Genomic DNA, 14,922 nt, shown 5'->3' on the forward strand with positions numbered 1-14,922 from the left:
ATTATGAGAAAAAGGGCAGGCCTGTGGCTCACTTGGGAGAGTGTGGTGTTGACAACACCAGGTCAAGGGTTAAGATCTCCTAACCTGTCATCCTTAAAAAAAAAAAAAAAGAATTATTATGGGAAAAAGAATGGAGGTAGACTAGTTCATAGATTTACTTATTTATCCAATAACAACTTATTGAGTGTCTGTTATTCTAGGTGCTGGGGATAGAGTGTTGAGCAAAATGCTGAAGTCCATGTTCTCATGGAACATGCATTCTAATAGGGAGAAATAGACAATACAGAAAGGAACAAATAAATCAAATACCAGGAAATAATAAGTGCTAAAAGAAAAAAAAAAAAGCAGGATAAGAGAACATAGAGTGATGGGAATGGTATGTGATTTTTCATGGAGTGATCTGTGGAGTTTTCTCTAAACAGGTGGTGTACCAGCAAAGACCTGCCTGATGTGAGGGAGTGAGCCATGCAGATCCCGGGAGAAAAATCATTTAAGAATCAATGACAAGGCAAAGTGTTAGAGACAACTGCATGAGCATCTTGAATATGATGCTAAGGCTTTTTTCTGTATTCATTGGGCTGTTGAAGAATTTTGAGCAGTGACACTCCCCTAAGTAGACCCATGTTTTTTGTTCTTGGGTTTTTTCCCACCTTTTTAGAAAGATACTCCAGCAATACCACACAAGGTGGTCAGAAGAACTATGAAAGCAGGGATGGCGAGGAGGTGTGGCCATGGAAAGGACCTAATTTCATGGGAATTTGAGCTAGGGTAATTTCAACAGGTGTTAGCTGGTTTCATTCAGAGCATAGGCAGTATTGACGAAGGGTTGAGAAGACTCATCTGGAATCATAAAGTACGACAAATGTAGTCAGAATGCACGTGTTACATTCTTTTGGGTGTGTGACAGGACCCCAGCAGGGCATGAGAGTGCTCATTTCACCCCACTTTCCTGAGCACTTAACATTATCATCAACAAACAAATGGGATCTTGGCCAATTTGAGATGAAAGTGGCACTCCTTTCTTTCTTTAGGTTGTATGTATTTTGTGAAAAACTGAACTTATGGTTTCTAGTTTTAAATTATCAATTCATGTTATAACATTTTTATTGCAGCAAACCATCATATGGCTATCAACTTAGCAAATTGATTTTCGTAAAAAAAATAAATAAATAAACCAGGGCCAGCACTTATGCACCAATAAATAGAATTGTTCTGGGGATGCATAGTTAATCTAAGATTGGACTAGTTTTCAAATTATTTACTGAGACCCTGCAGTACTCTAGAATCTTAAGTTTCTTTCAAATAAATTGAGGGCTATAAAATTCAAAGTAAATATATTTCCTCATGGTATTTTAGATATCTGTGTGTATTACTTCTAGTAAACATGGATTTGCATTCAATATATTTTTTTAGTGTTTACCAAGTGCCAGGTCCTAGGATAAGTGCTGAGTATACACAGCACCCACTTCAAAGGAATTAGCATTCTAGTGGCGGGAGGGGGGAATCCATAGAAAATGTAGTATGTATCTGCACTTTTGGTGAATAGAGGGCCCATAGCTTTTGTCATATCTCTGAGGTAATTGTGCTCCACAAACGTGTAGAAACCATTGGTTTAAAAGAGAGATAGATACGTACGGATGTTTTAGTTTACTATGAAGGTGGGAAAATACAGATTAAAAAGAGAACATTCATATGGGCACCTAATGATAGGGAAGGATTAGGAAGTCTTCTTAGAAGGAGTCTTACCTGAACTAAAATCTAAAGGGAAAACAATTTACTATGAAGGTGGGAAAATACAGATTAAAAAGAGAACATTCATATGGGCACCTAATGATATGGAAGGATTAGGAAGTCTTCTTAGAAGGAGTCTTACCTGAACTAAAATCTAAAGGGAAAACAGACATTTGCTTGCTGATCAAGCATGGACAGAGTGAAGGGCAGTATGTGCAGTAGCCTGAATCTGGAGAGAACATAGCAAACATGCTCAGGATTAGTTCCAGGGGCATATTTGTGCGGGAGTGGAAGGCAGCAGTAAGGGTGGGTGAGAGGATAAGAGATGAGCTTGGACAGGTAAGAGGGCCAGGCCATGAAGGGCAAGCAAGATTTGTTAAGTGTTTTATCCTGAGAATGGTGGGAAACCATAGAAGGGTTTTAAGCACGAGGGTAGTGAAATGCACAACTGACTAAGGGCTGGCTCTACCCTTTGATTTTAGGGAGAGAAAAGAGTCAGGGAGCTGCTGCTGTAAGCCAGAGGAGAAATCATGGCTTCCTGGACTGAGGTAGTGTAGTGGTCAAATTACAGAGACATTGAGGAGGTGGAATCAAGAGCACCAGATTGTTGCCTGTGTGGGGGGAGGAGGAGGAGAATTGAATGAAGATGCTGAGGTTATGATGTGGGCAGCCAAAGCCTTATGGCCAGGTGATGCCATTTTTTGAACAGGAAACATTAGAAGGAGGAGTAGGTCTGATGAGGAAGAAGTATCTTTCATTTTGGACATGCATAATTAACAGGTGATAGAAATCTACCTGAAATCCATAGTTTTAATGAATTGAAATAAACAAGGCCAAGTTTCAGGGCGCAAAGGAGGGAATATTAAATTTCGAGGCTCTCCTTGCTTGTTTGTCCCCAATCCCTGATATTGATCTACAAATAAAGGAGGTGCTACAGTACATGTCTGCTAGGTATCGAGGGTCTTTATTTCTGAGCCATTCACTGAAGGAATGCCCTTCTTTCTGCACCTCTTTTTATGAGAAATATATAACAAGAACTGCACAATCAACGGTGGCTACTGTGCGGAGTTTCCTGAGGCTGAGCCTGGTCTTGGAACTTGGATGCACATTAGGATAACCAGAGGCGATTTTAAGAAAAAAATAACAGTTATTGAATCCCGTCCAAGCCCAGCTAAGTTAGAATACTTTTGTGTAATTTGAATGTGCAGCCAAGATTGAGAGCTACTGCCATGTGCAGAAAACTCAACAAGAGGTGGATTCCCCTCATTGAATAGTGGAGAAATATCAGCCTTAGTCAGAGGGAGGGCTAAACAGAGCAAAGACCTGAAGAGGGAAGAATATTATGACACAGAAATTGAGTTAAGCAGTCCAGCGAGTAGGTGGAGAGAAAGAACTGGGAATGATAGGTCAGATCCAGAGGGTTTACAGATAAGGAAGTAAATTAGAGAGAGAAGGTGGACACATCACCATAAAATTATGAACCCAGAAAGATTAGGTATATCTTTTAGATATTTATTCACAGGCTATCTTGAACATTATCTAATTTTAAAAATGTGAATTCTAGGTGACTTTTGAACACAGAGGTTGACTTAACAAATGTGCTGGAAATGAATCAACTGAGATAGAAAGCAGATCAGTGATTGCCTGGGGATGAGGTGGGCGTGGTGGGGCATGGAAGAAGCAGAAGGGAGGGATTACAAGGGCCAGGGGAAGCATTTGGGGTGATGGAAATGTTCACTGCCTTGAGTGTGATGATGCTTTCACAGGTACAGGTATTTCAAAAAGTTCATGAAAAGATTCATTTTATCTTTCAATTCTATTTTTCCATGGACTTTTTGACATACCCTTTGTGTGTGTGTGTGTGTGTGTGTGTCAAAATGTATCAAATTGTACACTTTAAACATGCATTTTATGTGCATAAATTATTTCTCAATAACACATAAAAAAGAAATGTTTTGGAACCCATATATTGAACTGTTGAAATTATTTTCAGAGCCAGTTTACAAACTGCACACTAAAATTAGTCTCATCAGTTTTAGTTATACCTTTAACATTTTTTTTAGTTTTGTTTTGGCAGCTGACCAGTACAGGAACCCAAACCTGTGACCTAACCAGAGATTGTATTATGTAATTTAATGATATCTCTTAATCATCAAAATTGATTCCAAGTAACTAAGCTGTTTTCAAAATTCAAATGCATCTTCAAGAGGCAAATATTCACTGCTATGAAAAAAACACTCACAAATGGTTCTTTTGAGAATTAACTACTTAGAAGGGAGCCTGATGAATTTAATAAGCATGGCCCAGATTTATTTTAGAATTAGTGCTTTGGTGGAAGGGCATAAAGGTTGATCAATTTGATAGAGGGATCCTGGGGTCACATCACCTTTTTTCTTCCCCTAGGGAGGAAATACCTGAAGTTTAAATGACAGTCTAATTCCAGAACAGGGCATGTCCTGCTGTATACATAATTTGTTAATGTGTAGGTACTTTATGTTAAGTTAAAGCCTTTTTGTTGCATGATTGTTTTTCCCCTACAGTTTCTTATGAAGCTGCAGCCAAGCTTTCATTCTGAGCACCATGGTTGTGCAATAACTCTGTCACTCTGTGGCTGCATTTGAGGAGGACGAATAATTATGTAAGCAGCATGATTTTCTGACGAACAAATTAAGCCTGATATTTATTAGTAATAACTGCTTTCTCTTACAGTGTATAATGAAAAACTGCAGGGTGGATTCATGTTGTGCTTCCTGGATGATGGATGTGGCATGAGCCCTGGTAAGTTAATTATCTAGATACCTAACTGGCTGTTAAAGGAAACAGTCTGAAAACCCATAAGATAAATACAAATAAATCAAGCTATCTGTGCAAAAACAGGTATGGAGTCAGTAGGGAGAATAAACCCCAGACTTAACTTTTTGTTGGACGTTTTAGGTTTAAATATTTCAGTTGGCAGAACAAATTTATTTTAACCATCTAAACCAAGACAAAAAGCAAATGGAAGTAAATATTGTCAGAAAATGAAAGGTAAATGGTACTGATTGTAAGAAAAAAGCATCTTGGAATGGATGGATAACAAATAGTAACTGAATGGATTCTGAGATTGTTTTTAGCCTATCTTTTCTGTACTGCTTGCAGGAGCCCTGAGGCAGTTTTTAGTGCCTTTAGGCTATTTTTAATTTTCTGCTTAACCTTGACGTAGAGGTTGCCTCTCCTTGTTTTTAGCAGTTTGTGGGTTTTTTTCTCTACACCTTCAAAGGTTTAGTTGCTTCAAATGAATGTTTTCATCATAACGAATACATCTACAATATATTTCATGACTTATCTTCGTGTATTCAAGGTTAGTACAAAGCCAGCACAAAATAGGTGCACAGTACTTACATTCTGCAGAATTGAAATGCTTTTTCCTCTGATAAGGGTTTTGAGTTATTTTAGATATTGTATTCATTCCTAAATTCTTATAACTATAGCTCACAAGCTAAGGTTTTTGGCTGCTAGGTTTGAAAACATGGTGAGGGAGTTCCAGTAATATGGAATTGTTCTGGTCGGTTCCACACCCGTGGAAAGGATGATCACCAGTGCCAATATAAGCTGAGGATACAAAGTAAAGCAACTATCTTCCAGCTCTGAAGTCCCCCTTGGTCTGAATAGTCAAAGAATATCTATTAGCGAGTTTAGAAAATGCTCAGCTATTTACGCAGTTCTTGCTCTTTGTTTGGATAATTTTGATTTTTCTAGGTCATTTTGATGAGAAAGAAAAGACTTTTTAAAACAACCATGCTGAAAAAAGTCTCATTTTTCGCTTCTAGTTTGGTCATTTTGATGAAAAGTATTGTTCATCCTTTAGTGCATAACTAGATATGAGAAAGAAAAGACTTTTTAAAACAACCATGCTGAAAAAAGTCTCATTTTTCGCTTCTAGACTGAATTTTTGTTTTTCATTTTCCTGAATTCTTAAAATAAGTTACAAAACATATGTGATCTATTCGAAAGGAAATCCTTACAAACAGAAGCAACTCCTTTTATATGGGTCATGAACAAAATGATCAAAACACAGACAAGTGACGAACATTCAGACCTTCAGAAGGAACTCACACTTCAGTGTACGCACATAGTAGTATTTTTTAAAAGCCCTATTGTTGGTTAGCAAGTAGTAAGTTAGAAGGAAGAGTTTATCTGATGATTAAAAATAGACTCTGTCTGTTGTTCCAAATGAGCTAGATTAATCTTGACCCAAAGATGACTGCAGTAATTTCCAAACTTTTTTTTTTAACCTCCAATCTTCCCCCATTACGATTCATTCCCCACACAGCCTCCCAAGTGTTTTTTTTTTTTTCTTTTAATGTAAATCTTATATCATTTTCCTGCTGAAAACCCCCAGTAGTTTTCCATTGCTTAAGAATCGAACTCATCGGGCCGGCCTGTGGCTCACTCGGGAGAGTGCGGTGCTGATAACACCAAGGCCACGGGTTCGGATCCTATATAGGGATGGCCGGTTCGCTCACTGGGTGAGCGTGGTGCTGACAACACCAAGTCAAGGGTTGAGATCCCCTTACCGGTCATCTTTAAAAAAAAAAAAAAAGAATAGAACTCATACTCCCAGCACGGCTTCGAGGTCTCGCCTTATCCAGCCCAGTCCACTGCTTCGGCCTGTTCTTGCACCGCTCACTTCTTCGCTTTAACACTCCAGCCACACGTGGCTGGCCTCGCCATTTGCATCTCACCTCACCTGTCACCTTCTGACAGTGGTCTTCCATGATCGTTCTATCTACAGGACACATGTCTGCTAATTCTCTGTCATGTTTTCCTGATTTTGTTTTATCCAGCCCAGTCCACTGCTTCGGCCTGTTCTTGCACTGCTCACTTCTTCGCTTTAACACTCCAGCCACACGTGGCTGGCCTCGTCATTTGCATCTCACCTCACCTGTCACCTTCTGACAGTGGTCTTCCCTGATCGTTCTATCTACAGGACACATGTCTGCTAATTCTCTGTCATGTTTTCCTGATTTTGTTTTCTTCACTTAGTACTCTCAGGAATGATCTTGCTTGTCTGCTTTTTTCATTCTTTTTCTCCTAACACCATATAACGTCATTGAGGATAGGAACCGTGACTGCACTGTTCAGTGTTCTGACCCCACACTCTGCACACTGGCAGCCACATGTGGGAGTTTATGTGGTATGTGAAGAATACCACAGGATTTGGTACAGAACTATATAGCATGTCTGTACCCAAGCTTACAACTCTGGGGAGTAATCCTGGCTGTGGCATTTATCAGCTCTGTGACATTGGGCAGGTTACTTAAACTCCTTAAACTTAAATTTTCTCATCTGTAACATGCAGATGATAATAATAATATCTTCCTTTAGGTTTGTTATAAATATTAAGTAGGCAATGAATGTAAAGTATATAATATAGTAGTATCTAGCACATGCTAAATCGTCAATAACTGGTAGTTAACTTGTCACTATGAATACCCTTACCTAACACCTGATCCCTTGAATGTTCAGTTAGCTTTGGACAAGCAGGGTATTTGTGGCATTTACATATCCAATACAAGGTGCCAGTGAACTGTAGCATATCTGTACCAGACTGACACCGGGTGTCAGGACAATTCTAAAGCGTGTATTCAGGTAGGTCAACAAGGGGAGCATCCTTGGTTCTGGAGGCCAGTATATTCTGAAGTCCAGAGGATTCCTCTCTAGAATTCCAGAGTGTTCCAGAGAGATCAGGAGAATGACTCTGAAAGTCTGAAGCAATTAGCTCTTCTTCCCTAGGCAGTATCAGAGTGGAAGCCATTCTGTCCTTCTTAGACTCAAACAGGCCTTGATGAGGGACATATCCATGGGAAAGTTACTGGTGGAGTACATAATTATGACATTTACAATTTGTTAGCACTTATCACGTACCAAGTATTACGTTCAGGGTTTCACAAATACTTGTATATCATCTCATTTAATTTATTTCATTTGTCTTCATCAACAACTTTGTGATATAAATATTAGTAGTTCCCTTTTAGAGACAAGGAAATTAAGACTCAGAGTTTTAAACATTACCCAAGGTTACATGGTTAGGTCTGTCTGACCATTAAGATCCTTGTCAGAGTTTATGGATCCTGACAAGAATCCTTGTCTCTGAGCTGACCCAAGGCTGTGGACTTGTCCTAACATCCTGAGATAGGTATGAGGTCCTGACAACTGGACCGTTGGCCAGTGGTTACCTTATAATTCTTTGTCAATTACAGAGGAAGCTTCAGACATCATTTGCTTTGGAACATCCAAGAAATGGTTATCAACCTTGAAGTTCATTGGGCAATATGGCAATGGTCTTAAAAGGTGAGCATTTTTTTTTCCCTTTAAGGTATATATTATTGATACTGGAAACAATATTTATTTAAAGGCAATCTTTCACAGAATGATGCAAGCATGCAGAGTCTTAAAAAGAATATAAACTGGGGATGCGGGGTTCCTACCTTGTTTTGAAATCTCCATACCCATAACTGGCTTGGATCTTTACAACATTTTAAAAATTAGTTATCACACAGAACTTTCTGCAGGGATTCCTGAGGCAGTACTCTGGACTTTACAGCTTTATAGTGTCTCTATGTTCTATGGTTTCTCAAAGCATATTTTATCATAGGTGTTGAGTCTACAGCATTTTTTTTTAGTATGCCTCAATGATAGGTGAGGACATGAGGCTCACCTGTGTGACTCCAGCTAGGGCCAGATTGGTCTTTTGAGTCCCGGATGGAACCTTATCCCCAGCAGCCATGTCTCCGAGTGTGGGGCTGAATCAGTTCAAATTCATCTGCTCTAAACTTTGAGGAAAAAAAAAAATACTTTTACCCTCTGGGTGATGGGTCAGCCAAACAGGTTGTTGGAAAGAAAAACCCGTTGTAGTACACAGTGTCATGCCTGCCTATTTCTGCTTTTTGAGTATTTGCAATGTAAACCATTATGCTCTTTATTTCTAATATAGTGGGTCCATGAGAATTGGAAAAGACTTTATTCTTTTTACGAAGAAGGAGGAAACAATGACCTGTGTGTTTTTTTCTCAGACGTTCTGTGAAAGAGAAGGTCTTACTGAGGTAAGATTTGAGGTTTTCCTTCCATTCCCATGGCAACTGCGTTGCTTTCACTTACTCGCTCAGGAGGTGAAGTCTGTCGTGGGTTCTTTCTGATTATGATTTAGAAATTTAGGAATATGTCTGAGAAGTGGAGAGAAGATAGCTGTACATTCTGGTCATTGGAGGCCTGTCCTATTGACCCTTTCTTGGGAACTTTGTTTTCATTATGTGTGTGCCCATATGTCCCACAGTAAGAAGCTCCCTTTGGCCCAGTGAGCTTTTTGGAAGAAGCCTGCAAAATCTTTCTATCATTTGTGTTGTAATGGATTATTATTTTTTTAAATAAATAGAATATTGGAGTCAAAGACTTGTAATACAAGATATGAATAAATTGAATGCAAAATAGCCTTAAAACTATAACTCTAGTGACCATAATTTCAACTCCATTTGCTGAGCTAGAGACATTTTATTAATTTTTAGTGCCTGAGTTTTACTATTTTGAATGTCAGTTATAATTCAACACAACAAATATATGTTGAGGAGCTACTGTCTGCCCAGCACTGGATAGACTGTGGAAGAAAGAGAACAAGCAGAAGATTATGTGACTATCAATGAGTTCTCAGTCTTGTCACAAAATAAGGCAGACATATGAATTGGATAAATAACAAAACGAGCGTGTAGAAGAATGCTGTTCAAAGCATATTTGTGGCTGCTGTTACCAGATTGTCAAAAGAAATATCATGGATGGAGAGATTACAGAGCCTTTAGTGGCCAATGAGGGTTTTATGGAGAGAGTACATATTGCAGCTGGAAAAACTGATGTGTGGGGGAAAAAACACCCCACAGCAAGGCTCAGACCTGGAGATGACAATATATCCATGGGGTTTGGAGAGACAGTGCGGAGGTGTGAGACCCCCAGCAGGGGTGGAGCTGAATTAGAGGAGTAGTCTGTGGGCAATAAGGAGGGGATGAGTGGGAGCCTGATGTGAGGACAAATGATGCTTTAAGCATTTATGTTGCACCCTATGTATGTAAAGGGAAATTGGGCTAAAGCTGACATTATAGCTTTTCTAAAATGGGCCATTTTTTTTTTTTTAACTAAAAACAGCAACCTCTTCTCATTTCTACTTTCCAGAGAGGCAACTTCTTTCAAAAATATTAGCTGATTCTTTCAATATTTACTTGCATGTCTCTAAGTAGCATGCTTGTGTTGCTACTTGATTTTATTTAGGCATTATCTTTTAACCTCCCACTATAAAAGAGGATTTATCTTTTTTTCTCTGCTCCTATCACACATACTGAGCCTTCCAATCTCCCATTCTCAACATAACTCTACTATTATAATGTTGATTCTGCCAACATTCGGCATTTACATTATAAGACTGTATAAATACTATTCACATTATACAGTATCATAAACTATTTTTTTCCCTTTCATGTGCAACTTTTTGTTTTCCCCTGGAATTAATTGAGTGCTTAGTTTTCTATACACTTATCACTATCACTGAATATTTGCTTAGTTTTCCATGTTCATATGTATCACCATTGTAGTGGATTGAATAGTCCCCCCAAAATTCATTGAAGCTTGAATTGTGTCCCCCAAGTTTTATGTATTAGAAACTTAAACACCACTATGACTCTGCAGAGGGTGGGAAATCCTATTATGGTAGCTGAAAGGTGGAGCCTTGAAGAGGTGATTGGATTGTAGGATCATGCAGTAGTGAATGGATTAAAAATGGTGGTCAGGGGCGTGGTTCTGAGGGCTTTAAAAGAAAGGGAGAGTCTCTTTTCTCTCTCTCTCTGCTCTCTCTGCTTTCACCATGTTGCAATGAGAGACCCCTGGGTCACTGTCACCACTACCAGATGGACTTTGGACTTCCCAGCCTCAGAAACTGTAAGCAATAAATTTTGTTTTCTTTATAAATCACCCAGTTGCAGGTATTTTGTTATAAGCAACCATTAACCCCAGTCCCAAACTACTGTCTGGTTAGTTCTATCTTCCTGTTCGGTTGCTCTGGAACCTCCTCACACACCGCAGCTCACGCTCCTGCTTCCCATGGCTGGTGTTCGGCTGCCATCCTAGGATCTGCCTTGCAAATCACATCATCTTGTGACTCCTTTCCCGTGTTTTCTGTGTCAGATTTCAGATCCAAAATCTCATGTCTTCTTTTGTAGCTCACTTCCTCTTCTTGGTGCAACATATTCTCCAGTGGATTTCTGAGCAGGAGTGCATGGGAGGTAAAATATTTTGATACCTCGCGTGCTTTCCAATATTTTTATTCTACTCTCACCTTTAGTGATAATTTGGCTTGGTATTATTTCTAGGTTGGAATTCATTTTCCTTCAGGGTTTTGAAGGCATCGATCCATTATCTAGTTTCTACTGTTGTTATTAAGGAGTCTGAATCCATCATAATTCCTTAATCTTATATATGACCCATTCTTTTTTTCCTTCCTCTACTTTTGAAGGTCAAAAGAATCTTCTTTGTCCTCAATGTTCTGATTTCAGTGTTTTGCCTCTGTGTGGTCTATTTACGTCCACTTTGATGGGCACTTGGATCTTTTCAATCTGGAAACTCATCTCTTTCAATTCTGGGATAGTTTCAGGTAACATTTGATGATTTTCTTCTATTCATAGTCTCTTTCCTTTTGCAACTCCCATTTTTTATCTCTTGGACTTCTGGAAATGGTTCTTTAATTTTCTTGACTTTTTCTCCTTAAAAAAAATTTTGTTTTGTTTTTGGGGAGATTTTCTAACATTTATCTTCCAACCCTTTCATATAATTTTTTCTTTCTGTAATCATATTCTTAATTTCCAAGAAGTCTTTTTTTTGTTATCCCAGTGTTCCTTTTTCAAAGATATCTAGTTCTTGTTTCATGGATACAGTGTTTTCTCTTATAGCTCTCGAAGATATTAACAATAATTGATCTTTTTCCCCTTTGAAGTTTTCATCTTTCCTCTATGGTTTCTGTTTCACCAACTTGGCTTTGTTTATACTTGTTTGTTCGGTCTCTATTCATTATATTAGAGGCTTTTCTTAGATGGCTATTAATCCTGAACACTTTAAAGATTAATTCAATAAAATGCTGGTCGAAAAGCTTTGAGAGTATGAGTGGGTTTTGGCAGCTGTGAGTGTCACAGTAATGTGATTTAAGTGGGCTATTTTATTGGGGAATCCTCAGTGTAATTTTCTGTATGTCTTTCCTTCTGGACTGGTCTGGTTTCTCAGAGAAGATGCCCATGGTCTTCTCCCTGAGGGCTTAGCTCCTGAGGGAGGAGAGAGATCTAAGGTTCTCAGCATCTGATATGTATATTTTCACTCAGTTTCTCCAACAATAGTGCCTGGTATGCCCTCTAGTTCAGAAATGCGTTGTTAGGCTCTTTCCAGAGATAAACATCCAGGGTCTGTGGGGATGGGGGAGGAGCTGTTGCCAGAGTGGAAAATAAATGCTACTTCTAGCTCTTGTCCCCTTTCCCACCTCCAGAGTTAATTCAGTCCCATAGATGAGACGATAGCACAAGAGCCTTTCAGGGGAGGGATTCTGAATTGTAAATCAGGCTGAGTCTTCACTTTTCTGTCATGGGCTTTGGGTAGCTTTTCTTGCGTATGTTGTCATCTGCTTTTCAGCTTCTAAAATGCTGATACTGTTGTTTCCCCCACCATTCTACCCATTTTTCCAGAGGGAGCTGAAGTAGACTCCATCTGTCCCCACATTCCACAGTGGAGTATATGAAAATAAAACCCTGAGCATATGTAATTGATACATGTTTCTTTATAAAAGGAGAATACAGGAGGAAAATAAGCTTTTAACTTTGTTTTTTAATTAGTCTGAATGAGAAGTGGAATGAATTAGGATCAAACAAAAGGATTATGGTTTTTGTGTGTTTCATAATAAATTAATGTGCGTTTTTTTTTTAATAGGTTGTAGTTCCAATACCTTCATGGTCAACAAGAACAAGAGAAGCTGTCACAGATGATCCCCAAAAGTTCTCCATGGAATTGTCTGTAATTTATAAATACTCCCCATTTAAAACCAAAGCTGAATTGATGAAGCAATTTGATGTGATCTATGGAAAATGTGGTAAGATCATCAGAAGTCTGAAATTTTGATGGAAGTATTTGTTTTTAGTGTCTTAAGAAAGACACTATACATTTGTTGTCATATTTTTTGTATTAATAATTTCATGTGGAATCTCATGTTGGGACATTCATTTTATCCATATGAGTTTTGTTTGAAGAGAATCCAAACATGAATTACTGTAAATCCCTGACATTGGGAGAAAGGTTTTACTTACATGAGCTTGATGAAACTGGATAAGAAAAAGATGATACCAGCTGTGACCACGGGGACTCCACAATCCCTGCATCATATAGCAAAGTTAGGAGACACTTATTGCAGCATCTGAGATGAGGTGATCCCAGGTTTATCAGAGATTTAGCAATTTTTAAAATAAGGAATCCATGTTTCCATGGCAGAGTTAGCAAAAGCTTCAAATACTTTCTTCTTCAGTTTAACAGATATTTCCCCCATTCTTTCAACCTCCAAGAACTTTCTTCTCAACATGGAGAATACACTGTGTTTATTGATATTTTCCAGTGTTGATCTTTCACCAGACTTCACCATTTTTTGTAAATAAAAGCAAAAATAACCCTACCTTAGAGAAACCTATGTGTATGCTGCTTTTTGCAACTCTTTGACTTATGTAATGTTTATAGTAAAATTTTGAGAAATTTGTTTCTGACTTGGCCTACTTTACCTCCAAAATTTCTTCTCCAACCTTTTTTATTTTGCGTTAAAGTGATGTTTTAAGTTATCTGTTTCTCTTTGTCGTAGAAGAAAAATAGTGGCAAGTAAATACGTGTTCATCTCATCAACATATTTATGATATATTGTTGACTTCTTTTTTTTTTTTAAAGATGACTGGTAAGGGGATCTTAACCCCTGACTTGGTGTTATCAGCACCACACTTTCCCAAGTGAGCTATGGGCTGGCCCTTAGTTGACTTCTAATTGTGAAATGCAAGTACTAATGAAGGGTTTCCTATTTCCTGTATACTTTTTCAAATGCTTTATAAAAATTAAGTTATTTTAGAAAAATCAGATTTAGAGATATTAGGAAGATTATCTGAGGTCACTGCAATAGTAAATAGTCAATCCAGGATTTAGACACAGGTATTTAAGCTCCAGAGTCCATGTTCTTTGCTACTACAGTGTTCTTTCTGTGTTTAAGAACTACCCCCCCCCCACAAAAAAGTATAATTAATTGTCTTTTTAATTTCTCTGACAACCTTGTTTGTCTTTATATCATAATCAACTTTGTAAAGATTTTGAACTGTTTTGTTAACCATGCCTTAGGGCAGAGGTCAGCAAACTACAGCCACAGGTCAAATTTGTCCCCATACCTGTTTTTGTAAGTAAAGTCTTATTGGAACACAACCCCACACATTCATTTATGTATTCTCTATGGCTGCTTTTATGTTGCTATGGCAGTATTGAGTTGTAAGCAGTTGTGTCAGAGACCACGTCACCTGCAAAGCCTGTAATATTTACTATCTGGCCCTTTATAGAAAAAGTTTGCCAATACCTGCTATAGAGTCTAAAAGCAATATTGTACAAATTTTTAAAACTCATCTTTGTTCTTATATGCATTGATTTCAGTTCCACCAATGAGAGCTTCACCTATAATGCAAAGTTGGCTCAGGCTTCTAAACATTTTCATAATGCAAATTATGAAAAGGGTGCAAAGTTTGAGTCCACATTGAAAGACTTGCAATGAATTGGATAGTAATAAGAAGCACAGTAATATAGAAACTCAAAACTCTTTGGCAGAGAGTGGAATAGGCTATAAGGCATGTATCTTGGAACTTAAGCAAATAATTTCAATATATTATTTACTGAAGTACAAAAAATAAATTTGGGTTATAGCAGACTCAGTCCCATAGATAAGATAATAGCACAATGACTAGCATTTAGTGTATTTAAAAAACTGACAAGTCAAACATTTATTTTTCTACCAGGCACTTTGCTGGTTATTTATAACTTGAAGCTTCTGCTTAGTGGAGAACCAGAGTTGGATGTTAAAACTGACAAGGAAGATATACTGGTTGCTGGGGCTCTTGAGGAGTG

The 14,922-nt window shown here is 38.2% G+C and overlaps 1 protein-coding gene across 1 annotated transcript in view; it reads left to right on the forward strand.

Moving 5' to 3' along the window:
* Positions 1-14,922, forward strand: part of MORC1 (MORC family CW-type zinc finger 1) — a 179,151-nt gene that overhangs the window by 12,958 nt on the left and 151,271 nt on the right. The window contains 5 exon segments of the mRNA XM_008573016.1: positions 4,441-4,509; positions 7,974-8,064; positions 8,708-8,816; positions 12,718-12,877; positions 14,814-14,919. Of these exon segments, the coding sequence (XP_008571238.1) occupies positions 4,441-4,509; positions 7,974-8,064; positions 8,708-8,816; positions 12,718-12,877; positions 14,814-14,919 (535 nt within the window).

The sequence above is a fragment of the Galeopterus variegatus genome, unplaced genomic scaffold (genome assembly GCF_000696425.1).
Source record: "Galeopterus variegatus unplaced genomic scaffold, G_variegatus-3.0.2 Scaffold864, whole genome shotgun sequence".
In the NCBI taxonomy this organism is placed as follows: domain Eukaryota; kingdom Metazoa; phylum Chordata; class Mammalia; order Dermoptera; family Cynocephalidae; genus Galeopterus; species Galeopterus variegatus.